General features: G+C 45.0%; 1 protein-coding gene across 1 annotated transcript; it reads right to left on the minus strand.

Annotated features, from left to right (window-relative positions):
* Positions 1-62: 62 nt before the first annotated feature.
* On the minus strand, positions 63-24152 carry LOC142566088 (uncharacterized). Its single transcript, XM_075676887.1, has 25 exons — positions 24057-24152; positions 23869-23975; positions 21831-22008; positions 21351-21502; positions 21061-21184; positions 11099-11235; positions 10908-11028; positions 10689-10834; positions 10459-10582; positions 10243-10379; positions 9820-9940; positions 8717-8862; positions 8528-8651; positions 8278-8432; positions 5696-5819; positions 5311-5468; positions 4418-4541; positions 3176-3327; positions 1933-2050; positions 1222-1361; positions 1004-1127; positions 779-924; positions 560-683; positions 334-485; positions 63-253 (listed from the first exon to the last, which is right to left on the minus strand). Coding segments are annotated over exons 1-25 (3327 nt in total). The 5' UTR covers positions 24059-24152.
* Between the last annotated feature and the right edge of the window lie 2806 nt (positions 24153-26958).

Raw genomic sequence — 26958 nt, forward strand, 5'->3', positions numbered from 1 at the left:
TGAACGACGTTTCTTGAAGTCATTCTATTTTAAGACTAATTCCAGTCAACTCCAGCAATGTCTTAATTGGCTATTCTTACACCCGAAAGTTTATTTTCGCATGAATCACAGTGAAGCCCTCGTGAATACACTTGCCTGCATGCCTCAGTCATACGCAGAAGGCTTCCGTTAGCGTTAACAAGAACCTGCGTTAGCAGAAACCCTTGACAACTGTGGAGAGCTTCTTCAAGCTTGGCTTCATCACACTTTTTCCCTGCAATAAAATTACACCCATTGAAACGTCGGTCACGTCGGGGCTGAAAGTGGCCGCTACTGCGATACGCGAGAGATCACCGTGTGATGTGTCTGGCTGGCAGGTCCAATAGTACTTGAAGTATAGGTCACGCATGTAGTGTTTCACCTCGGCCGTCTCGGGCATGTACTGGTGATCCTGGCATATTTCTGATACTATTCCCTGCACACATCTCTGATAGTCCATCACAGCGCTAGAATGTAAAGGGAAAGCATGTTGCATTTACCAAACGAAAAGGAAAATAAATCGCTAGGCTGGGTGTCTCACCTGCAGGCCAATTTTAGAGAGCGACGGTCAGTCTTACTGGCAGCGTTTACTGCTGCTTTATGCGTTATGAACCCTGAGCACATGGGTAGCCGTTTATGCAGCGCCTCAGTGTTGCAGAGCTGGTCTGGAAACAGATAATCAGTTCTCTCGAGTTTTTTTAAGGCTGGAGTGACCATGAATTCGCAGTGACGAGCTTTAAGCGTCGATAGTATCACTTACTTTTCGCAGTCGCGTCACATGTCCAACTATACTTCTGGTATATGTCCCTTGTGTAGTATAGGATGCTCGACGAGTACATCACCTTCGACCCCTGACACTGTCTTGGAACAGTCATCTTAACGCACCTCTGAAAGCCTTTCAGGCCACTGAAAGCAAAAATTTAATTGCAACGCTCATTTTCCGCAAATAGGCGTATGCACTTCAAACGCACAAATATCGTCTTACTTGCAAGCCAAGTTAAGTCGGCTCTGATCCGATGTTTTCTTGAGATGCGGAAGAACGTTGACAGTGATGTAGCCAGTGCACTGTGACAGGTTCTTCACCAACGCCGCTTCCTCACAAAAGGGAACTTTGTACGATATTACGCAAAGATAGAAATCACTTTATGGTCACAATAGATAGCCGCGTACAATAGGCTCTCTAAGAAAATGAAACTTATTTACCTGAGCGACACAGGTGTTCGTACTTTGAGTACAGATGACTTGTATAATATTTGATGTCATCGAGCTTCAGTAATACAGCTTGTCGAGAGCATGATGTATTGAGAGTGTCTGTCACACACCGCTGGTACTCTTGGACGTAGCTAAAGAGAGATGTGGCGTGTGCGAGTTAAATTGAGTGTAGTATGCATAACCAGTGAAACAACAGCAGGTTCGTAGAAAAAAAAAGAATGCTGACCAATGTCAAACGCTTCTAATTGATGTTTGCAAACTGGGCGATGACGAGTTGTCAGTCTCTCTCAGATCTGCTAAAATGGTCTATGGAGTTGAATTATCGACCTTTAAGTAAAGCTTGTAGAATAGGTGAAGTACTAGTTTATGATCAGGTTTCCGAAAATAATTCGCGTACACACGTCCGCTGCGTAGGCTGCACACGCAGGCGCAAGGCGAACTGGTCAATTTCTAACTTTCAATAAGTTCACCTTCGCTGGTCCAGTGCTCCTACAACTACGTTTTCGCGGTGGCCAGTAACATTTTTTTCTCTTTTTCTGACGGCATTGAAAGCTGTACTTCTCGCTCCCTTAGTACTATATATTGCAAGAATTTAAACATAGAACGTGTATAGTCTTTTTTTGTTTGTGAAAAGAGGGCTAAGGGTGATAATTTCTGCGGACACAGGACAGATTGACCAGAACTGGCCTCGTTTTCACGTACCTGCACGTGTCCTGATTGTACACATCGTAGTCTGTAGAATACTTCTCAACATGGACGAACAAGAATCCAACGCACTGTTTCAGCTTCGAGATTATTCCTTGTTTTGTGCAACTTTTGTCTACAAGGAGAGAAAGTCACAGGTCAAAAGAAAATCTCAAACCAGTGGAACTTCAGCGGAACTCGAAGTTCCAGGAGGAAGTCAAACGCGTAGTACTGCCAACCGCGAAATGAATACGCTTAGGTAATCATGCGATATACACGTCACAGCGTCAGCAGCTTGCTACTGCTTGGTGCAAGCGAGCTTATTCGAGGGGTTGCAGCCGAACCGAGTTGTCGCTTCTCATTGCATAAAACCCAACGGATCCTAAAACTCTTTGTCTAATAGTGCCGGACGTTTCACCTCTCGCTGCACGAGGCTATCAAAAAGATACAATCTCTCCACCCCCTAATTTCCCCCCCCGGCCTTATTTTCGCTTTCTTCGTATGCATCAATGTGACAGTTTGCGAAACGTGGACGACGAACAAAACAGTTACCCCGCGACGGCCAGTGCGTGCAGCTTGGAATTGAGATGTGCGCTGCGTAGGACGCGCACGCAGGCGCAGGACGCACCAATCAGTTTCTAACTTTCAAGAAGTTCGCATTCGATGGCCGAGTGCTCCTACATCTAAGTCTTCGCGGTGGCCAGTAACATTTGCTTTCTTTTTCTGACGGCGTCGAAAAAGAACCTGGCATACACATTTCTGCCAGGTATCCGCCAAAAAAACGCGCCTTCGATATTGCGTTTGCTATATTTTTTTTCGTGGCTTCCGCGTTCCAGAAACTGACAACGGTGCTGTTCAATGACGTCAGTTACTGGTCGTTTCTGAGAACTCCGGCATCGTTACAGCGGTAGTTTAATGCAGCATCCCATATTTATTTGCGAGAATGGACGGATTGCTGTGCCACTTCCAGTACCGCGAAGTCCGATCGTCGTCGTTGGAGGCTACCTACTATTGCAATGCAACTTGAATGTTATTGTGAACGACAATCGAGCGTTACCGCAGCGTTATGAAATGGCCGCTCGATGGTTGTACAAGTAAAACGGCCTCCGCCGAGAGGCCCGCAACAAGTGGACTAACACCCGGTCTCGCACACAAGCGGCGTAGCGTATACCGCCGGACATGTGGCTCAAAAGATGTGAATAGCGATTTTCCCTCGACCTTTCGCATGTGTGTCAGTCACAGTTCATTCTACACTGCTTACCCATTGCCCCTTTTCTTTGACAAACCCATGAGTGGTTGTCATATTTTTCATCGATAGCTTTTCGTGCTTCCATGGTCACTTGATTGTTGCGCAAGCTGCCGCAAACCTTGTTCAGTTTCATGTTTGCGCAGAACACGTAGTCTTGAAGGGCTCTGTAGGAAAATACACACGCAGTAACTTACGTTTGTTGGCAGTCCAGCATATTTTAACAGTTGCGTTTTCAAGGCATTATGCTACTAAAACTTTAGGTGCCTTTAGTACTTTGGCAGTTGTTATGCATCAATACAATCCTATGTACAAGAAAACCTATTGAGCATGGAACATGTTTGGAGCCAACTGCCAAGCGTAACAGCCTGCTGTCGACATTCTAAAGAAAAAATATGAGTAAATAAACGGCAGATTTGAGCGACCCTGTAGAATCACGATCCAACTTCAGGAGAAGCCTTGACATCATGATAATTTCACACAGCACACATAATTAACCTTCCATATTATATTGCACAAAGTAAAATGAAGTTTAGCTCGGAGACAACTCCGATATTCATATACATGTACATACACATCTCAAAGGCAGAAATATTTTCCATCACGGAACCAGTATGAATAAAAGTCATTGTATTTGATTGAGAAAAATTTGAAACGTCCCACTCGCAAATTAGCGGTATATATATATTTCTTTTTTTCGTCCACTAAATATGCCTCAACAAATGGAATATAGTTTTGTATTGCTGCGTTGCTGAGTTCTAAGCTTGACGCTAAAATATTTTATTTTTAATTTCCAAATTTTCGTTAACTTCTAGTTGTTTTAAAAAATAGATAGCCTAAATTAATAAAATTTGCTGCCTACAATCAGTATACGTATTTTAACTTTTTCACTTAAATACAAACAGCCTAATCAGCTTCGGTGCAATGAGAACCGAGCAAACAAATTTCTAATTCATCATGTGTTTAGATAGGAGCTTTCAAGGAAAAGCTTCCTCTTAAATATGGGACAAGCAATTTGCCAGTTGCTCGCTCTTTCTTTGAATGTACAAGGTTCAGGTAAAAACAAGCATGTAAATGGAATACCAGCAACAACAGTAGGTCAATTACTAGATTAACAAGCGCTGTGCCCAACACAGGAGCAAGACTGAAAAAGTCCAAGAAAGAGAGCCATAGTATGACCAATGCACAGCTACAAAGCTAATGGGCCTTATTTCATGAGGAATACGTGCATAAATGGAAACAATCGTTTACACACACCTGCAGGACTCTTCAAGTTGGGCGGCGTGAGAGGACTTGGAAAGCTGTGGTGACGGGAACCCAACAATGAGCCCTTCGCACTCCCTAAGCTTTTTGTTCACGTAGTTGCGAAAGCATCTTGGATCTGCAGAAACAGTAGGTGATAAATGTTCAAAGCTGTCTTGTAGTAGCAAGAAAGACGCAGGTCATACACCTCCAGTCACGGCGTGCGCGTTTGTGTGCGCGACTTACTTTTGCCATTTTTGTGCAGTCGGGGCAAGAAATAGACCGCAAACATGAAACTTGGAGTAAATTGAACATCTTTCTTACCTCTCGGTTTTACCTCTGCGTGAAATATATTGCTACATACACTAAACAAGCACTAAACACACTACTATGTTTTTATAGACACTACTATAAAGACACTACTACTACTTGTGCTTCGGTAGCAATTGCGAAATGATTTTTTACCCTTTCTAGAAAGGCTTGCAAACAACTGGTGCATGTAATTCCAGCGGGTGATTCAAATCTTTTTATGAAGACACATAGCATGGCTGAATGTACGTTAAATAGATATTTAATTACTCTGTAACTATAATGACTCACTACAAAATGCACGAAGAGTGGTTCCACCACCTTGGCTTGCTTTCAATGGAGTCTCCAGCAACTTGGCATAAAATTACGTCAATTTCGCACGTATACCGAGGGAACTCGTGACTGAAGGGTATACGCCGAACAATGCGTCGTTTCATCATTAGTGTCTTTGTAACACACTTTTTCGTCTTTGAGCTGGGGAAGAGAAGGGAGGGCTTTATCTGCGCCCTAGCCCTGCATATATGAGATGTGTAACAGAATTGGCGACCACAATTCGAAACAAGTGGTGATTAGCCCAAATACAGCGTTCGAGTGCTTACCAGCCTTGGACGAGACAGACTCTTGTAGAGAGGCCCCCAGTTGCAGATAGTCCCGCGTGAACTTTACTACGTCTAAGCTATCCTCCGGTACGTGAGCCGTGCTTCCGCAGACATCACGTATGACCATCGAGACACAAACTTCGTAGTCACGTTGGTACCTACAAATATGTCATTGCAAGGTATGACAAACTGTAGCCAATGGGAAGAATTCAGCACTCTTATCCTGAACAAAAAGCAAGTTGCTTAACTCAACGGCTGGATTGCCCTGTTAACGATTATTCGATTTCGTCCTCGCGATTATGATCCCAAACACTTGCTTTATGAAAATGTTAATGCTTTTTTATTGATGTACAGAACTCGGCAGTATTAAGTACGAAGTGCTCACCTCGTGTAGGTCTCCAGATCATTTTCCTCTATATAGGGCATGTTTGTTTTAAGTAGACGACCCACGACAAAGCCAGAGCACTCGGGCAAGCGCTCAGTCAAGTGAGCCTTGCTACACGCTGGTGCTGCAGGAAATAAAAAATAATGTTGAGTAAAACAACAGTACAGGTGACGTCAAGAGGCACTGGGGCCTCATTGGACGAGTAAACAAAGCCGCATACAAGAGTGCGATCTCGTTGATATGCGTCACATAAGTCGCCCACAGCGACGTAACGTCCGAACTTTATTAATGCGAAAGCATTATATGGCTCATGAGGCGGAAAATCCGGCGTTGGCGTTACCACGTCATGGTCCAAAAAGGCTGCGAACAATCGGCCTTTGGTGGGAGTCGAACCCACGACCTTCCGTGTTAATGAAGGCGAAGTTAATTAAGGTACTAATTAACATATCGTTAATTAAGGTGCTCGAACCCATAACCTTTGGTATTAAGACGATATTAATTAAGGTACAGTCAATTAAGGCACTCGAACCCACGACCTTTGGTGGAAGTCGAACCCATGATCTTGCATTGTGCGCACATTGTGACGAACAGCGTTGGTCTTGTCACGGCGCTTCTGCTGACATGGGCGCTTGAGCCACGTGACATCGGACCTCGCCGCGCTTCTGCTGACGTGGCCGCAATGCTTTCGCATTCATCCACGTAGGGATAACTGAGTGCCCCTTGAACTTTTCTGTATCGGAAAATCTTTATGCCAGAGTAAGGTTTTTTTCTCGGTATGAACAAATGGGGGAGCCTATGACGTATCTTAAAGCCCTGACCCCGGTATGCCGTCGAACACTAACTAGAATCAGTGAGTGCACACTCGAGAACCGGGGCTGTTCATTTTATGCCCTGAGTGAACAAAGGTCATATAATCACCCTTACGACAAACTCCAGCCTTATTTGCATAAGGCTAAGCGTTTTCGTTGAAAGCGCGGAACAGCTGTAAAATTGAGTCGAATTGGTTTCTGATAATTCGGTTTATGGGGCAGAACTCAGCATTACTGGGGCAAATCCCATTCCAGATCACACGATTTTCAATAGGTACAACAAGCAGGCCATGTAACATTTCAGACGGGGAACCACATCAGTCAGTCAAGGAATGAATCAATGAAAACTGTGAACGTTATCTACAGCCTACTTGCAATGTCACCATGTAGCATTGTGGAAGCTACAGCAGGCGTGAGCTATTCAGGATCGGGGATTGACAGCGATTGTTTTGATCGGACTATAGTTCATCCTAATATACTGTGCAATTCCTTTTAATCCATCATGCCAACTATTCAAACTTGCTGGTGTTTGTCGTGATAACATTACCGGAGAGCTTCTCAAAGCCAATTAAGAAAGATAGAATTACTCATTTGGAATACAATTAGGATGAGATCATCGTATTATTGCAGGCCGCGAAAGCTTTGTACGTAACTCTAAAGTATAACTAACGCCTCGGCTTCCCCGTCCGTGTATAGCATGATTGGTCAACCGGAGGGCCCGACTATGACGTTGTCCATTGTTAGCGGTGAACAAACTGAGTAAATACCCGCCGTGTTAGCCCAGCTAGTGGCTATGGCGTTGCGCTGCTGAGCTATGGTGGATATGGTGAGCTATGGTAGCTGAGCTCAAAGGCTCCATCCAGGCCGCAGTGGTCGCATTCCAATGGGGGCGGATTGCAAAAAATCCCGTGTAATGTGCAGAGGATCTCATGTTAAAGAACTCTAGGCAGTCTAAATTAATCCGGAGTCCCACACTACGGTGTGCCTCATAAGAAGACCGTGGCTTCGGCACGTAAGATGCCGGAATTTAAATCTAATAAATTCCACTGTCCACATTCACAAAGCCCTACGCTAGTAATAGTTGTCATTGGCAAGCCGCCTTCGCTATTTGGCGGCGCCTGTTCTTGAGAACCGCATTGCCATAAGGGAGTGGTTAATAAATATGGGACCTGATTCCTTGATGCCAATTTTAGTTATAACAACGCTTCGCGATTTTTATTGACACGATTGTAGACAGCTTATGTAGTTTTAACAGTGTCGTTAACAGTAACAGCTTATTTCAGACGTACACGCACATAAAAAACGTAATTGGAGGCTATCTTAATGCAAGGGTGGTGGTTACATTTTGATTACAGATTTTAGCGGTTGGTTTCTTGAAGTTTACGCTAATCACTGACAAACACAAACGAAAAACGCACTAAATTTTCTTACTGTATACTGTTTATGGACAGATTAACAAGAGCTCGTCACTATAACATGCTAGACCATTACAATACGAGCGCGAACTGAGCTCGTCATGGAACTGAAGATTTATAAAAAAAGAACTCATAGGCCCTCTCTTATTGTTTCTTCTTTATCGAAGTGCGGCGTAGTAGTACACACACAAGAAAGTGACATTAACAAGCCTTGCTGCTCCACACTGCATTCCTGTAGTACGCACCGACTAGCCCACTAACGTTTTCAGCGACTCAAGTCAAGGTGCCCACAGTGTTAGCTTTTAGTCTGGCAACCTGCGACTTCTGTCACAATGCATGACGATCAGATGGGGCTCACCTGATGGCCTAGCCTCGATGACTCTACAGATCCAGTTGTACTGGTAGTAATACTCCCGAAGATACTTCTGCGTTGCAACCATTTCGATGCCATCTGGTTCAAAGCACTGTTTCGGGGCAGTCTTGTGGACGCACTTTTGAAACCGTTTCACATTTCTAAATTAACAATGAAAGGTTCACATCGCGTTAGTGACCACAGAAGGTATTTCAGAGGCAGCAGTAACCACCGATACCGACTGAGAATTACTCACGTGCAAGCGGTGGCCATTTTGCCGAAGTCAGAAGAGTCTTTCGAATAGGGTACAACAAACGTGTCCACAATACCATCACAGACGGATAAGTTCTTGAGAAGCTCTCTCTCGTTGCATGTTGTCGCTGCATCAAAAAGAATCACAAGTGAAGCCTCTGAAAGTAACGTCACCCTTCAATCTTTTACCAACCATTTTGTGTCCGGCAAGACCTCAGTACTCGTTGTCTGACTTCAGCGCTGTACTTGGCTACCCGCTGGTCTTTCAAAGCTTCTTTTGGGTTTCCGCAAAGTGAATTCAGAACAGTGCTATAGCAGTTCAGATGTGCATGAGAAAGCCTGCATGAAAAAAAGTTAACAATACGACTATTCGTTTCTCGGAAGATGGCATTCTAACCTGTTTTATTAAAACGCCTGTTGTACACAACTTACGTCCGCCCCCAATTAGAATATACCTCATCCGTTTGGGATCCTCATTAGATCACATTAATTACCAGAATAAATCTGTACAAAATGGCTCTGTTCGTTTCATCCTAGCTAACTACCATCGCACTGCTAGTGTTACATTAATGAAGAGTACCCTTCAAATCCAATTATTACCTCTTCGCAGGAAGGAATCACGCATTTCCCCTTTTCATAAAATCAACTACCACTACACATCTCTTCGCCTTCTTTAGATTCACCCTGCGCGTTATTATTCAGCTCGTCGGGATCACGTACATATAGTTAACATACCCCGTCATAACACCGTCGCATGCTCACAATCATTCCTTCCTGGGACTTCAATCGACTGGAATAATCTATCTACATCATTAGTAAGCATCAGTAACCCCGCTTGTTTTAAGAATGCACTAATCAACATAAATAATGTATGGTAACAAATGGTGTAATTACGTACTTATTCCTGGATATTGTCTGTTTGGTAAAGTGTACTCTTCGTGCATTAAATTACTTGATATTATATGTTTTTTCCGGTTGCTTTGTAAATATTACTTGTTTTTTCAATATCTTTTGGACTGTGTTCCCTGCACTGTGAATTGCTAGAACTAATTCTCTATTTTTTACTCTTGCAATGTATTCTCGCCCCTCCCCTCTGCAATGTACAACTATGTACCTTGAGGGTCTCACAAATAAATAAATAAATTAATAATAACTGCTAGGATTAGTTTCGTGTTTACATTGCTACAAAATTTTCAAACAATGGGCGTGTATTACCGGTAACCTACCTTAACCGAAATGCGCGTTTCAATATTTGTCCTTGCCTCAACTATCATGCTCGAGTAAAATAATACTAACCAACAGGAAACCGACGAGGGACCAGTTCGCCATGTGTTGTCCACATATGCAGAAGCTTCTTCGGTTAATTTATCACAGTCATGTAGCTTCCCTAAAACGACGTTAATGTCGCAATCGTACTCTGCAAAAAAAAGGCAAATTACGGTGCTTATGCGAAACATTTAACAATCACAATTCCTATCATGCAAATAGATGGCGTTTGTTGTGACCAAAAGTTTAGTGTAACTAGAAAACAACGTAAATTGCAGTTTTGTGTAGTGAGCCCGAGAAATGCTTATTTGAATTTTGCCGGTACTTCGTGCTCACGTCTCAGTTAAGAGCGGATCAGACGACAGCATATGTGCCGTGCAAGTACGATCGAAAATCTTAAGGACAGCTTCAGCTTCCAGCGCATTCTTTCTTGTCCGATGTGTTTCAACTCACCGAAACAAGTCCAGTTCATCCCTCGTCCTATCAGGTCTCTGAAGTAGTAAACGTCCCACTGGTGGAACATGCGCGGGTCATCCTCACACTTCGACGACAGAATGTCTTGCATGCATGTCTTAAAGGCCCTGACGTCTCTGCGAAAAAACAAAAATAGAATACTCCTTGTAAGCGCGACTGTTCAAAATATCATCTTAGTGTCTTCTCATGGTTTACCTGCAGTGCCTATGCAATGTTTCTCGGCTCGAGAACGAAGATTCTTGCTGAAAACTTGAGGCGCCGGCGAGTTGATAGCAGTCTTTGAGGCTTTCCCTTACATAGGTCTCTTCACAGACAGGTCCTGAGTACAATAAACGATATGTAAAACAAGGTTACTCCTTTCACAAAGAAATTAACAATATCAGCCTAGAAGACATTAGGGTATCAGCCGGTAGATTTCCACTTACCGCCACTGCGGTCGCATATCCAAGCATACTCTGAAGCTTTGTCCAAGTGTCTTTGGACATCCATAGAGTTGAGCACAGACGGGTCGCTATCGCAGCCGGTATCAATTCGTGCTTGCCTAATGCACCATTCAAACTTTTTGACGTAGCTGAGAAAACAATATCGAAGTGAGCCCTTTTCCATGATATAAGCCAATTCAAATATTAAAAAAGAAGTTTTACCTGCAGGCTTTCACTAGCCCAGTTGAGTTGCTCATCCGAATACTTGGCAAAACACCAATTTTGATTATCTTGTCGCAGTTGTCCAGTTTCATAAGCAGTGAGTCGTTATCACAGTTGTTATCTGTTCGGTCATTTATAGGCTTGTCAGTGCTGAATCACAGCTTTCATGCATGAAAGACGTCGTTACTCACCAAAACATGTCCAGCGTAATGATTGCACGACAGTTGTGGAGTACAGGCCAACAAGTTTCTCGGATTCAAGAGATAGCGAGTCTTTGTCAATCGTTTTGACCTCTCTTTGCGCGCACTTGTCGTATTCTGCGAGTCCCCTGAAAACACACAGAATGCGAAATGATACATAGCTTACACCGCTTTATACGAAATGCGCGCAATTATGATTGGAGCTTTTTCAATGTCAAGTAAGCTTTCCAACAGCGACACACGTACACAATGGCTTGGTGCTCTTCGATTAATCGAAGTATCAATGCTTGAGTTGGCTTCTCTTTAGGGTGTGTCTAACGCGCGTAAGTGTCTAGTGGGACACCTAAAAACACTATTCCTCTTATTTAGAGTCTTTAGTCTTCGAAGTTCCTTCCATTCGACTTTGGTCCCGAACTTCCTTTCTTTTGTACTCTGGCCGTGTTAATATGGGTCGCCTAGTACATTCTCAAACGTGAAGAAAACTCAAGTAGCAAGCAGGACGAAATTCAGGATGGACAAAAACAGTGTTCGTTGCTTTATAGCACTTTGTTTCTCTATCCTCAACTTCGCCCTGCATTTCGCGCTTTTCCTTCATATTTCTTTGCTACTCATTTGCTGCTATTCTCCAAAAGATTAATTTCTTACGTACTTTCTGGGAAGGTTCGTTTAAGGCTGAGAAGTTTAGTGTGATCAGCTGTTTCTCGGTGACATGGTTTTCACACGAAGAGGATTTACTATTATGCGTGGCACTGACAGGTGTAACGCATTGATATCCCGATTTGCTCTTGGGAACCACATCCGCGCCTTTAATATCGAAAAATTATGAGCCAATGAAGCTCTTTAACACCATAGCTGTAACTGTGTGCTTCTGCATCACAATTTGCATTTGTCAGTACAGTGTTGTTTGTGCCAATGGAGTCGTCGTGCTTTAGTCACCGTTGTCGCGTTTGCGGTAATACATAATTGTACGCACACGTCACTCTTCTATCGTTAGTGTTGCTTCCTGTCGCTATTGTTCTTTACCCAATTAGTAACTCACATACGTCGCATTAACACCTAGATGTCCTTGGTTGAACCTAAGAAACATTCATGAGACCTTCCTTTTTATATGTTACTAAGAATCAACGTACCCGCAATCGTAAAACAGTGGTTGAAATCATGTTGCAAGAATGTTACCTATATGTAACACCTTAATATTCCATAAACCTACTGTCCCTCCCATCGCAATACCGCTGGTCCTTCATCCCTTTCATCTTCTGTTTGGGCGGGACCCAGCGTTACCATTTGACACTATCATTCGCGCTGCCGTCCATTTGCGTAGACTCCCATCATCACGACGTTACCGATATTCCGGGAGCCCTTGTGCTTCGATGAACTCCAACTCGGCATGTTGCACTCTGTGAAAAATTGCTTTCCTGGAAATCCGGATCCTATCGTGTCTTAAGACGCGTAATAGCCGTCACTTACGAGATAGGCCTGCTCGAGTCATCTCCCTCCGTTTCACCGCCTACAGATGTTGTTCACGTATCCCGCCTTATACTTTACCGCTCGCCCACACCATAGCAAGCACCGTGACGGTGCTTCAGCAGCTGGGGGTCATGTCACTGTACCATTCCTCTAGAGGAGCGTCGATGAAGAAGACGTTTTTTGATATGGCGCACACTCTCGACGACATGGTTCAATGCTTGATCGCCTAGTAAATATATCGTATGTGCGTTTTCCTTTCGTGTCTACCTCCACGTAATAATTTCAAATATAGCGCGGAGATGTCAGATTTACGTTGCATAGGTGGTGTACTGCGACTTTCACGGACATGCGTGGCTTCCCAGTATATCATGGTCTTTTGCTGATTGTTTCCTATAATGAATATTAATTGAGCTGAAGGCGCTGTGTTGCAGATGCAATGGCCAGAACGCCCACACAGCAAGAACAGATGCATTGCGTGCACACGTATGTGCGTGTGCGCGCACAAGGAACTGCGGTGTACTCATTCTTCTAAAAATCCTACCAGGCACCAGTAGCATATTGAATTAATCAGTTTTAAAAGCGAATTGTTTCAGAATACGCAATGTAGATGTACACATATAAGCTGCAGACATGACAACTTCGAATTATAACTTGGGCACATGAGAAAATGTTTTTTTAACAGAGACTGTAAAATGAAGCCTCTAAGAGGACGACTATTCATCTGTGAACTGAAAGAGGTCTATATGTCAAGTTGTTACAACATACTCTAGAGATCACGCGATAAAATCTACAGGCCGTCAGTTTCCTAAGTCGAGGCAACATAGTCATGGCGCCCTGGATTTCTCTGTCAAAATCGAATCTGCCTGTGACGGTCTAGCAGTGTCTGTCTTGAACTTAGACATCAGGACCTAATTCGTACATCGCAGATACATTTGTGGTTTAATGGATATATATATATATATATATATATTAGCTATATGTAGAAGATTATTCAGCCACATTTTATGTACACGACAAGCAGCTCAATCAAACCTGAAGTTACAAGTCGCTTGACTCTTAACTGCCTCATACCCGCGATTTGCATCGCTGTTCTCTTTCGCGGTTCAAGCTTTTTCGCACCCCAGTTATCTGTCTCTACCTATACCTTTTTTTTTTGTGCTTTTAAGCAACATCACGCATGCCACGAGCATCTATCTCTGAGCGCTGGTATGACACCGTCACACTGCGCAGTGCTGGTCTGTAGTCATTCATTTTTGTAAAATCAGTAACAAAGTCAGTGACTACATTCTGGCATATTCTTTGTATTTGAAGCGTTCGTTGCTCGACCATTCACAGTATCACATTAAAAAGATTTCTTTTCTGTCTTAACTCTCTTGTATCTCTCTCTTGTTAACAGCCGTTTCCAAGTAGGCTTCCTCAAACCTGCGTTTGCAGCAGCTAAATAATAATACTGAAACAACGCTTTAAAATACGTAACTGGCGTCATACTTGCCAGTGTTCTTTCTTTTTTTACCGTCGAATGTCTAATCTTAAAAAGGTAGAGAGAAGCTATGGGCTTGTAACTATTTCAGTTGAAAAGGCCGTTGAAATAGCATGCGCAAAGGTACCATTCCAAGAAATGTCTTCAGTATAATTTTCTCCCATGAGAAAAAAAAAAACCTCAAGCGTTCTGAGTACTTCCCAACAGGCACAATTGTTACAATGTCATTTTATACCCACTGCAAGCGATCAGATAGGTGAGGACAGAATAAAAAGATAGCACATACGGGCTCCGCTAATCAGATTGTCGATATTGAAGAAAAAAAACTAACACCGCGCTGAAATTGGTCACGCAGTAGATAAAAATATCCGGCGATCGCATCCCCGTCGTAAGAAAACAAGGGGGAGGTGAAGCGGCGGAGCAGGAAGACGACCTTTCGCTTTTCTAATGTATGCGACACGTACTGCGGAGGCAGCTGTATCTAGTTCTTGTGTTTTGTTATACGGAAGGCACTGCTGGTCTTCGGCTTTCTTGTCCCGTTTTCAAAAGCTGAAAATTCACTTCACGAAGTAGCAGACTCCCTCCTCTCCCCCATTGCAAAGGCATACAGGAGCGACGTGAAATAGTGAAAAAAAATGCATTCTGTAAATTGTACACTCCACTAGCATATATAGCGTATACTCACATGTGAATACATGAATTAAATAATATTTCTTCTCATTCCGTTATAAATATTTCATACATATTAATTGAATGCAGATACTACGATCACATATGCTATAGCAGGTATAATATGGTACCCGCCGAGGTGCCTTAGCGGCTATGGCGTTGCGCTGCTATATAAGCACGAGATCGCGAGATCGAATCCTGGCCGCGACGGCCGCATTTACATGCGGAACGAAATGCAATAACGCCTGTGTACCGTGCATTAGGCGCACGTTCAAGAATCCGCAGTGGTCAAAATTATTTTGGAGCCCCCCACTACGGCGTGCCTCATAATCAGATCGTGGTTTTGGCACGTAAAACCGCAGAATTTTAATATAAAGGTATAATCTCGACAGGTCTTCCCAATATACGTGAGCGACTGTAATGCGATAATATTATGGCGTCCTATCATTCAGCGACTGCCACATCAAGGGCGCTATAACGTAAAACTATTCCAAACTTTTCTATTCCATTTCTGCTATCAGCCCTCCACGATTGGTCAAAAACTTTTTTCGACCACGCCCACTTCACGTGTCTGTCACGCGAAGTCACGACAACCGCGATACCTCCCCATCTGATATGATGTGTACTCACCGATTATGCATGATTTGACAGAAAAAAGAGAAACAGTTATTTCTGATTCGACCCCTTTTCGCCATTAGCCCTCGGCTATTGGTAAAAAGTTTTCGGGCTGCACCCACTTCATCTGCCTGTCTCGCGACGTCACAAAACCGCACAATCTCACCGCGTCAAAGTGACGTGTACGCGATAAAGATGCATTAATATGCCGAACAAAACTGCATTTTCTTCGGAATAGCCGCAGGCTGCCCCGTTCTGAAAGGAATAAAAGATGGCTGCCGCCGATCTCTGAGACGCTGGCTACTCGCACCTGCCGGAGAGAATGGGTGCACTTACGTATAATAAAACTTCTTGCGTGGCCGTGTAACGTTTTCGAGCCTTTTCGGCACGTTTACCACCTCATTCTGCCAACTCTCCTTCGCTGAGGGTCAGTTTTAGCGTCATTCTTAAGCTTCCGTTGCATGCCGGCGTGATTTTCGATCAGCCACCACAAGCTAAGTAAGGGAAAGCCGACCAATCGCAGATGCCGGCACCACCCTCTTCATCCGGTTATCGATTTTCAGTGCACTGGCTCTGCCTCAGTGAATCCCTCTCCACTTGAGCGTTCTCCTCGCTTCTTGTCAGCCAATTAGACACGACAAGCCGCTCAGTGTAGGCAATGTTATTCGTTTTCAAGTAAACAAAAGTGACCTGCTATGAACGAGGAGAGAGTTTGATTGGTCTGTTCAGACAACGCTGCGGGTGACCGCCCGGTGCTTGCGTCGGTGGTTACGCAAATTTGACGTCAGGAGATTGGAATAGAAACATATTGGAATAGTTTTACGTTATAGGGCCCTAAGTCCCTGCCCCTAGCATGGCTATCCCAGAACTACTACGGTCTCAAGTCCCCATGACTACCGGCTTGCAGGCGCCGTGTACAAGGCGCGTGTAGCGTAGTTTTGTGGCACCACATCGCTTACAACGTTGCTACAGCTTGCAGGACTCGGACACGACCTGGGCGGCATCCAGGCTACTGACGACGACTACATGCCGCCGTGTTGGTCACAGGCCGGCGGAAAGTAGTCCCTATTTTGTATATGAGCGCTGCCTGCCGTCGCCGTGTCCTTCTCGACTCCGGCCAGCGGTCTCCGCTCCGCCTGCCATGAGTCGGGATAATGAAAAGATACTATGCCAGTGCCAATGCCTTCTTTCGCGCTTCCTCACATCGCGCTCTGCCCAGTATGAACGGGATCAGCTGGCAGTGAACTGTAGATCCCAAGAGTGGCATAGAATCGAAAGCAAGGAATCGCTATACATTATACCGGCCCTGGGCCTGCATAAGATAATGATTTCTTTCCGTCAATTAAATACCTTCATCATCCACCACTCGCGTCTCATGGTTATAACGTACGCGGAGCGCTGCCCGGGCCACTGAGGAAGCGCGGAAAGGAATGGGCATTGGCATCGCCCCTTTACATTATCCGGGCTCTTCTGACGCGCCTTACCCACGTGACCTGTGCCTCTCTGTTTCCGCTCTTAGATCAAAGCCCGCTCCCTTACCCCGCTGGAGTTCTCAGTCCACATTATCCGCGAAGACACTGGAGTGTGTATAGTTTAATGCTATCGCGCCAATAATATACATATACTATATGGCTTTACCATATACTATGTGCTATATACGATTGCACAATAGTAGTCATATGCATCGGATTTGCATGCATTTATGATTGCTGAAAAAAAAGCGCGACATAGAAAAATGCAGAGAGAACATAGAGCATTGCCCAACCATAAGAAACGTGCGCGAGACAGTCGAGCAAGTATTCGATGTATTTCTGTGCATGTAAGCAATTTAGCAAGGGCAGAGAGGTGCGTCGAAGGATTTTACTTCGATTTTGCGCAAGCTATTTGAGATACGAGTGAAATTAATAAAAATGTTAGTCGTCAACCAACCATGCGATGCCTTCTCTTTTTCCCCGTGTGTTGCGCATTTCGACCAAGTTTTCACGTTACTTTAGCGCTCCACCGGGCCCGTTTACGCGCGCAAATGCGATTCGGTCGAGAAAACGAAAGATCAATGAAATTGCCAGGTTTTACGTGCAAAACCACGGTTATGACGCACACCGTAGTGGGGTACTCCGAACTAATTTTGACCACTTTGGCTTCTTTAGTGTGCACCCAAGTCTAGGCGCACTTGTGTGTGTGTGTGTGTGTGTGTGTGTGTGTGCGTGTGCGTGTGCGTGTGCGTGTGCGTGTGTGTGTGTGTGTGTGTGTGTGTGTGTGTGTTTTGCATTCCGCTCTTATCGAAATGCGGCCACCGCGGCCAGGACAAAACCCGCGACCTCAAGCTCAGCAGCGTAACGCTGTAGCCACTAAGATACCATAGCGGGTGAAAGGTGTTTCCACGGCGTCTTAAACAGCACAGGGAAGAAGAAAGAAAGCAACTCAAGGTCAAAGTATTCGGAGCCTGTGAAATATTCATAGTGCTTAAAGAAATTAAATGCGCTTGTCTTGGCAACACGTGCAGCAGAACATTAAGAAAACGGGAGACCGTCATTCTCCCACCGCGATACCATCTTATGACGTTCACCGCTCGCGCAGGGACCGCATGGGACGCAGTGTACATTGCATGTGTGTCCAAATGTCGCTTTCGTAAGCACCAGCGCGAGAATACAGACTGATTGACGTCCAGTTCCGTCCAAAAAAATTTTATTTAACACTTCAACGTAGCCTGCCGAGTTGCCTCACATATGCCTACACATGTACATATTAATGTGGGAAATAGTATAGAATCAAATGGAAATAATCGTCGATATTATGCCAATTTACTGCACGAATTGATAGACTGCGTTTGTACGTACCTCTACTGCTCATGTTTATATTCTTCCGCTGAACTAAGTGTCCCGGCTACTAAATTTGCAAACATTTCACAACAGCCTATATGCACGCGTTCCGCCATCCTGTACGATCGCAAAAAATTTTAAATTATAAAATAAGTTTTGAATTTGCACGCATTCTTGCCGCGCAGTACAGTTCTAGGTTGCTAGCGGTACGTGTATAGCGCTATCAAGTTGCATATTTTCGGCTTATGCGTTTGTGAAAGTAGATGCACACTAATATTTGTCAAGAGTGTTTTACCTTAACATCCAAGAATAAGTTGTGCGTCTCACCTTAAGAGCATGGTAATGCTGGTTAGGCGCAGTACTATGACAAAAGATATTCGCCAAGAAAAGCGCTCGAATGGCGCCGGCGTTTCCGCACACTGCTTCCGACTCAGATGATACGCGAGAAAAGTTGCTATGGCTCACAACACACCGCCATTAACGTTAAGTTAATAAATGCAATCCGACGGTAGCGTGCAAACTAAAGCAAAAGCTCAGCCACCATTTCTTTGCAAAGACACGATTTATTACCTCGGCGGGCCGCCTAAAATAACTGCACGCAGTTCCCTCTCATATTGTTCAGCGGTGTTTTTACCAAAAAAAAAAAAAAAAGAAATGAAAAGAAAAAAGTTGTAAGTATTGCTCCCAATATTTTATAACACTATGCACTTACGGAAGCACTGCTAACCTCACGCGCTCGCGACGTTATTGTAAGACCTGTGCGCACAGGATATTTCGTTGATTAATGACCTATCGTGATGTCGCAGCTCTGGCTTTGGCAGACATAGTGCTTCTTAAGATCGAGGCGAACATAGCATGGGGGTGCCATGACGGTGTATAGGCATATGACACCGTCATATAGGCGAGTGTCATGCGCTCTTTCAGAAAGCTCGGAAAGAGACCAGAAAGAAAAGAACTAGTGGCAGAAAAAGGAACCGGGAAATCGGCTTGCTCAAAAAACAACACAGGCCACCCTGATCAAACAGCCCGCAGGGTAAAGAAATAAAATATGGCGTTTAAGGTCTCGAAGCCGCAAAGTGGGTAATCAGGGGCGCCATATTCGAGGACTGCGGATTAACTTTGGCCACCTGGTGCTCTTTGATGTACACCGAAATCACGATATAGGCGCACATTTGCATTCGCTCCCATCGAAATGCGGCCGCCGCGGCCGGGAATCAAAGTAGCGACTACGTGCGACGGCCATGGCCACCGAGTCACCGCGGCGGCGTACACTCCGTAGAATGGGCTTGCTTAAATTACCATTGCTTTTATGAACATAAAGCATTTATAAACTTTGATGTTAGGGTTTACTTTGGACTAAGCACTTGTGGACGTCACACAACTCCCACCCCTCCTGCGCATATACACTTATGTGCATACACTTTGCAGACGTTCCAGTGTGGTTTAAAATTCCAACAGCGGCATACGCTACTTATAATTTTGTCGAATGCATGGCTTAACGCGTGAGTTGCCTCAGAAAGAGACTTTTGCGATTTATTGGTGCGTAGTAAATGCTAATCACGATAGCCAATAGGACAACAACAAGACGACAGCTAAAACATCAGCTAGCCAATTGCAAACCACGCTCACGCAAGAGCAGGGCCCGTATTCACAAAGACCTATTACAATATAATTGTTCGTAAGAAAAAATTTCAGCCAGTCCTGATGCTAGACATATAAGCGGAGACGGCCAACCGATGGCAAAGACGGCGTAAGAACGAAAAGCTTTGTGAATTCAGCCCCAGATTTTAAAATCGAATTTCGCAAAGCTATTCACTCGCAAGAATTGTACATCGCGAAAGCACTTGGCGGCACTAAAGACGGTGACGAGATAGGTACAACAACACATATCTGTGTGTTGTATCGGTCTTGTTACAGTCTTTAGCGCCGGCAAGTGTTTTCCCTATATGTGGTCAACTAGTTGAATTCAAGAAACTGATCATCATTTGCCGACCACATGCGCCAGTGTTGTTCGACATCACAGTTGGTCGACATCTATTGAAAAAAAAAAACATTTTTACACTAGAAGTGTTCGTAAGAGCACATACTAGCCAATCGTGATGTCGGGCATTAGTGAAGGCGGCCGACCAATAGCGAACTGTACTTCTGGCGGACGAAAAGCTTTGTCAATTCGCCACCCTGTTCTTACAAACCTTTCAGGCAAACAATAAAACGGGTCGTACGAACAAGTACCAGCCAAAAATGATTACGAACATATAGCGAAGGCGGCCTGCCCTTCACAAATAGCTATCACGAAAGAAAAAAAGAAAGCTTCATGAATTAGGTCCTAGGGACGCGAACGGGTTCGCAAAACTTTTTGCCAGCGATTGGCCACCTACTCGGCGACTTCATCGTTATTATGGCAAGCTCTATCATGATTTACAGGCGGCTGACCGCCGAACAATCAGGAGACCTTTTGTGAGTACGGGCACTGCAGAGGCGACTCGCACGAACACTGGCTGGCCAGTGGGGACACTGAACATATTATTAGCGAAGGCAGTCATCCGATGACAAAAAATCTGACGAACGAAAGGCTCTATGAATTAGACCCCGAACCTACAGAGCATCAGGGGCGGTATTCCCGGAGGATCCCTTTCGGCGATACTATCACTTTCGCGTGACGTAATAAACGGCGCGTTGGATGATTCGAGGGGTCTTGCTCCACGAGCTAATAAGCGCACATCGAAAGTGACCTCTCCGAAAGCGATCGCCCGAAAATACGTTCTCAGTTTGTTCACCAAAATTGTGTTTGTGACGGGATATCAGTTACATGACATCCTTATAAACAAGAAAAAAATAAAAGCAATAAAAAGAAAACGTTCAGCAGGGTTGTCGCGAAGTAAACTAAGGAAACGTTGGCTCACCAACAGGCTTTCCGAACGACGTCCTTGTTATCCGAGTCAAGGAAAGGAGCCACCTTTTTACCAAGTATTGTGAGGCACGCTCTCAACCCAGACAGAGCGTCAGTGCCATTTGCCGCATGCTTTTCTGCAGCAGTAGAGAAAAAGGCAACACATAGCAGATGAGATAAATGTCAGTGCAAACGCACAGTCAATAAAAAGAGAGAAAAGAAAACGTGGTCGCCTACATTCGCTTTTGGTTTGTTTTTTGGAACACGTCATTGCACAACGTTCAAGCAGTCTTGCACCCTTACCGTACACTTCAATTGCTTTGCAGCTGCTGTTGACAAATCCAACCAAGTTAGCCGCCAAGGACCGAACTTCGTCGTACTGGAACAGCGTCATCTGCGACCGACATCGCCCTTCTACAATTGCGCGTACGCAGTCCTCGTAGGAATTCAGGAGCCTACGTGGAGAGAAAGCGTCGAGTCATCTGCTGTCGAAAACCAGACAACGACAGTGCCTGCATTATGAACACGAAAACCCCCCACAAATGAGAGAGAGAGAGAACGCTGAGGCTTCTTGGTCACCAGGAACGTTTCAGCTTGGCTCCTAAATGCAATTCTTCCTTAATAAGAGCTGTCAATAAAGTTGTCTCGTCGTGCATCAATAGGCTACACCGTTCAAGCGGTAGCCAAAATGTGTAAACCCACGAAAGAGACCTTAGAATCAAAACGCCCATGACTGAATCGATTATTGGGAAGGACCTGTATTGTGCTCCGCCAAGTACTCACATGCATTCCTGAACTCTTCTGCCAGAATCCAAATGTTGCGAGGAGAACGCCAAGTTTCTCAATCTCAGATCACCAGAGCTGGAATTTTCCGCGTCGTCCCGTCGGAAAGCTCCATGTTTAAATGCACCGTAACAACGAAGCACATCGTCAACCAACGCTTTTGTCGTGCAACTCGATTCTGTTGGGGTATACAAAGAACAGCAGACGTTAGTTGCTATGTTCTCTTGAAGCGCAACCATCGTACGTTATTATTATGAAAATCTCAAAATAGTTAACTCCATTCTCAATACGAATGAGCGAAATGCAAGAACGCAGTTGTCCCGTGCATTCGATGCACGTTAAAGATTCCCTGGTAGTCAAAATTAATCCAGATTCCTCCACAACGGCGTGCCTCATAAATCATGGTTTTGGCACGTAACACCCCAGAATTCACTCATACCAGTGAAGTTGAGACAATGAATTCGTCATTTCTACCACGCACTGATAAAGTACACAAAGATTATTTTCGCTAGTTTCCATTTTAAACCCCGGTGTTCTAGAACATTGCTCCACTCGACATTCCACCTCGACTTTAGAAAGGTAACGGCAGCTCCTGCCCTCGTAAGAACCGGACACTGCGCTGCAACGACACTCCAGGACAATTCTAGAGAGGAGTAGCGTTTCACGGTTGACTCGCTGGAGTGGAGAAAGAGTGCTTTTTCTTGGACGAGTCGTAATTGAATATTGGCATGGGTGGGGCTTTTTAAGACACGGACACAGTCAGACACACAGACAAACAAACGGGAGCTTTATCTATGCGTCTCACTGTGTCCGCGTCTTATAAAGCGCAACACATACCAGTATGGAGGAAGACCTTCGAGTCTAGGATCGTTTGAGAATAGAGAGGTGGCGGCGCCAAGTGGCCTACCATAGAGATTTCAAAGGCAGCACGCCATTTGTAACAATCATCAAGGGTAAAAATAAAAGTTATGCAGTAAGCGAAGCTTCCAATTGTTCGAATGACTTGGCCTTCTCTAGACGCCTTGGGACCCCTAGCCTGCCTCCTCCTCACATCCACTTCCTCTTTCCACCCCACGTTCACGAAAAAGTCCTTGCGCTATAATCGTTAGTAAGAGATAGCTACGAAGCAATCATAGCGTTGCCCATATTAGAGCAACCAGCCGGCTAATGGCAAAGAGCACTAATGAACAAGAAAAGCTTTGTGAATTCGGGGCGTCGTCTTTTAGCTAAAGCAGCCTCACGTGTTGCGTTACTCTTCACCGATCGATAGGCACTCCATTTTTATCTATCTTTGTAGTGTTACACAACGCGCAAAGCCAAAGTGCCTGGGTAAAGCACGCCACTCAGGCGCGCCCTCTCTGTTGCGACCGAACGTACATGTGCACCAGGCGCGGCGGGAATGACGTCATAACTGACGCAACTATTCACTCGACTCCGCTCCCTACACGTACCCTCCTCCTCTCTACCTCTACACATTTCCTCACAGCCGAATGAAAGTGTCCGTGGATTCGGCCGAGAGCACGAGAGCGAGAGTGAAGAATGTCCTAGAAAATTGTGGAAAGAGGTTGACTCGAAAAATAGGCAGCGTCAAAAGATTACTGTTTTGTTTCAGCTGCTTTATCACGGCCAAAGCATCTCATACACTGTTTTAAGAAGGTTATAATCAAACGCGCCGCAGTAATGTAACAAGCAGCTCACCTCCCAATGGTACACGAACAAATGACCTTGATGTCGCGCCCAGCAGCGTTTCTACTTATATTAGCTCCTGGACATAGAATAATATTGAGCTCACGCAGGGATGAAAGCCACCCGGTCGAAACGCCTGTACGGTCGCCCGAGTGTTCACGATACCGAGAGCTTCACGAATATTAAAAAGCAGCTGCACAGATTAGCAAACTAAATTTCTTTTTCAGGTGGAACCACATGATTACCTCGCTGAGTTTGTAGCCACTGCAGCCCCGAGCGGCGAGAAGCTAGTTGATAAAGTCTACCATGTAGTATAAAACTCGTAGCAGAAGTCAAATGAACATAAACATACCTGTGAGTACTCTGACAGGAAAGAAACAGGCAAAGACGACAAGAACCAACGATATCACTTGTAACAGTACGCTTAAGAGAGCTCGCCACCTTGCTAAGCCTGTCGACCTGCCAGGAAAGAAGAAATCACAGCTCCGGTAAGTTTAAAAACGCATTTGTTCACCCTACGCAATAGTCAAGTCTACTTACATGACTCATCGGCAGTTGAAGTCGCTTTTTCTGCCAGCACTCAGCATGCAGTAGCTGGCATTGAAGGGTACAAAGAGACGTGGTTCTAGAAGTCACGCGCTGGGCCCGAGCAAGGAGCACTTCTTTTTCTTCCGCTTGCATCGCCACCTACATGCAATTAAGGTCGCTTTTCATTCCAATGTGCAAAGGAAGAAATTTACGAAGCAAGAACACAGGCGATGGAAACAGATGCCCAAATCTGTAACAGCAACATAAAAAATACATAAACAGGAAATGTGCAATGAAAAAAAAGAAAGAAGAACTGAAGGCAAACCTCACGCTACTACTGAGTGAGAAACATGCGAAAGCATAGGTAGTGTCCATCTTGGTGTGTCTGTGTGTCAACCGTTTTTTTACTTAGCTGTTTGTTCTGGTCATCGTTTATGTTATGTCTATTCATTAGTCATGTCAATTCAGTGCCACTTTGAGCGACCACCAATTGTAACGCGTGCCACCTGCTCAAGTGTCACATGAGTCGCGCCGCCCTGCACACAGGAATGAATGAATGAAACACTTCATTCAAAAGGAAAGAGGAGAAGGGGTCATAGAGTCTCATGGGTGAGGCCCTCCGTCCAGGGCTCCACTGGAATATCTTGTGTAGACAATATTTCGCTTACTGTGGTGTAAAACTACTAATAGACCCCACGCACTAACTTCAACCGTCTCGTTTTCGAGGTGCCTGCGCTTCGCCATCCTCGTCACTTCAAAACGCGCAGCGCGTGGGTCGTGCGTTTCGGCAGAGCAGCGCTTTCCTGCCGCTTCGGCACTGCATTGGCGCCTATCAGCTTCTTCACGACTTTCATAGGCTGAGGCATGTTGACTATCTTTGTTACTTCTTCTATCTAGGGGTGTTAGACTAGTAAAGTATTCAAATCGAATCGAATACGAAAATTCGTGAAAAACGACCTGCAGATATCGAATCGAATATCAAGTTTTCTTTATTTCTAAACACAGAGAAATATAACGTAGGCGTCGAGCCCCCTGGCACAAAAATACTTGTTGATATTATTTACGTTGGTTATTTAAAGGCATATTTAAATGTATGTAACAGTTCGCAAATGAAGGTACTTGTAAATGAGAAACAACTGCTTTGAAATATCTAGGCCACAAAGACAACGACAGTAATGGAAAAAATAAGGAGCATCATGTCACCAGATGCACGCAGAATGTTGAGGTCGTTCAGGGAAAGAAGTGGTGATACTACAGCAACTGGACTGGACTGGAAAACGTTATTGTGGTCCTACAGGACACGCTTAGCGCGCAGCGGGCCTCTGCCACGTAGGGACCGACAGGGAGCACTAGGCGGCCGCTTCGCGGGCCTGCTGGTGGACGGCCCATTGATGGTCGGCGAGTAGTGAACTGCTGAGGAACTTCTCCCACTTGTCCGAGGTAGAGTCAGGAAGAGTGTTTCCACGCTCCCAGAGCGTGTGTGCGAGTGTCGCCGTGTCTCCGCATGAGGGGCACGTGTCGCTGGGGCACGCGTCCCGATTGTCCTCTAGCTACAGCAACGTACACTGTTGTAAAGTTGCGAAAATATGGTGCGAATAGCCAAATGCTTTGTCTAAATGAAGACAACAAATTCTCATGGAGGCTGCCTAAAAGTGAAGCATTCATAATACATGACGGAAACTCATTGAGCAGTAGTACTCTGTGCGCTCGCTGAGAAACTGGCGCCCTGAGCTGCAGCCACAGCTCCCTTGCACAATTATCATCCTGATCAGCCCTGATTTCCATCGTTATCTCTCCTTTGAAACTCCAATAAGTGTTGCCATTCCCTTAAATATTGGAAAGAAACTAATGTTCAATAATTTCTAATAGCGAATTCTTGAATCGAATATGAATCGAATAGCAAAGATTATTCGATTCGTATTCAAAATGTCAAATGTTCTCGCACCCCTACTTCGGTCTCATTTCCCCTGCTCACTATCACAATTACCAGGGCCCACACATCCCATCGTAATCTCACCAGTTTTCTCGTAAAAAACTGATTAGCATAGAGTGCTGTACACCTACTAAGACGCAGGCCCCGTTTTTCAGCCGTATCGCTCTTTGAGAGACGACTCTCCACCTCTCCGTGGTTCCAAACCAGCCCTTGATCGAGAGGGTCGCGCCAACCCATCCGGGCATTTCTATGCGCTTGGCTGATTTCCGCTGTCTCTTCTTTCCCAGACCGGCGCGCGCTACCTCTTAACGCTCTTCCTCACCCTCTACAGAGCACATCAGTCCCACCGGCGCGCGCCTGCTCTTGCCATTATTCCTCACTTCTCCCCCAGTGCGCAACGCACTCCACCTATTTTCCACTCCCGTGGGGATGGGAGAGCAGGTTTCGAGTACAAATATCGCTGTAGTACGGCTCCCTTTCTGTAAATGATTTTGCATTAAAATATTTCACGAGCGGTGCAAGGGAAGTTGTATCGGGCTACCACGCGCGTGCAATTTTTAATGCGATTAGCTTTCTTACTAAACTTCCTGCACTTTCCGCCGGCAATATGTCTATCTGTGTCTCTAACGGTTTACCCGCCAGCTTGGGTCACTGGGTACTCGATGGTCTAATGGGTAGAGCGTCGGGCTGCTGTGCTGAGGGAAGTTTCGAAACCAACTTGGGACACTGGGTAGTGTAAGATTTGTCGGACGATCTCACCGCTGGCATACAGTTGTAGGAGTTGTCGGACGATCTCGCCGCTGCCACCATTTGTAAGGGCTGAAGGCTGTAGAGAGGAAATTGGGAGGAACTAGGTGAACAGGGTTTATTTACAGTATTTACATTTTAAACAAGTGATACATTCACACAGTCTAGCGTGACTCCCAAATGGCGCACGCAAGACGACCATACAGCAAACGAGCGCACAGCTCCAAACACTCA

The sequence above is a fragment of the Dermacentor variabilis genome, chromosome 1 (genome assembly GCF_050947875.1).
Source record: "Dermacentor variabilis isolate Ectoservices chromosome 1, ASM5094787v1, whole genome shotgun sequence".
Lineage (NCBI taxonomy): Eukaryota > Metazoa > Arthropoda > Arachnida > Ixodida > Ixodidae > Dermacentor > Dermacentor variabilis.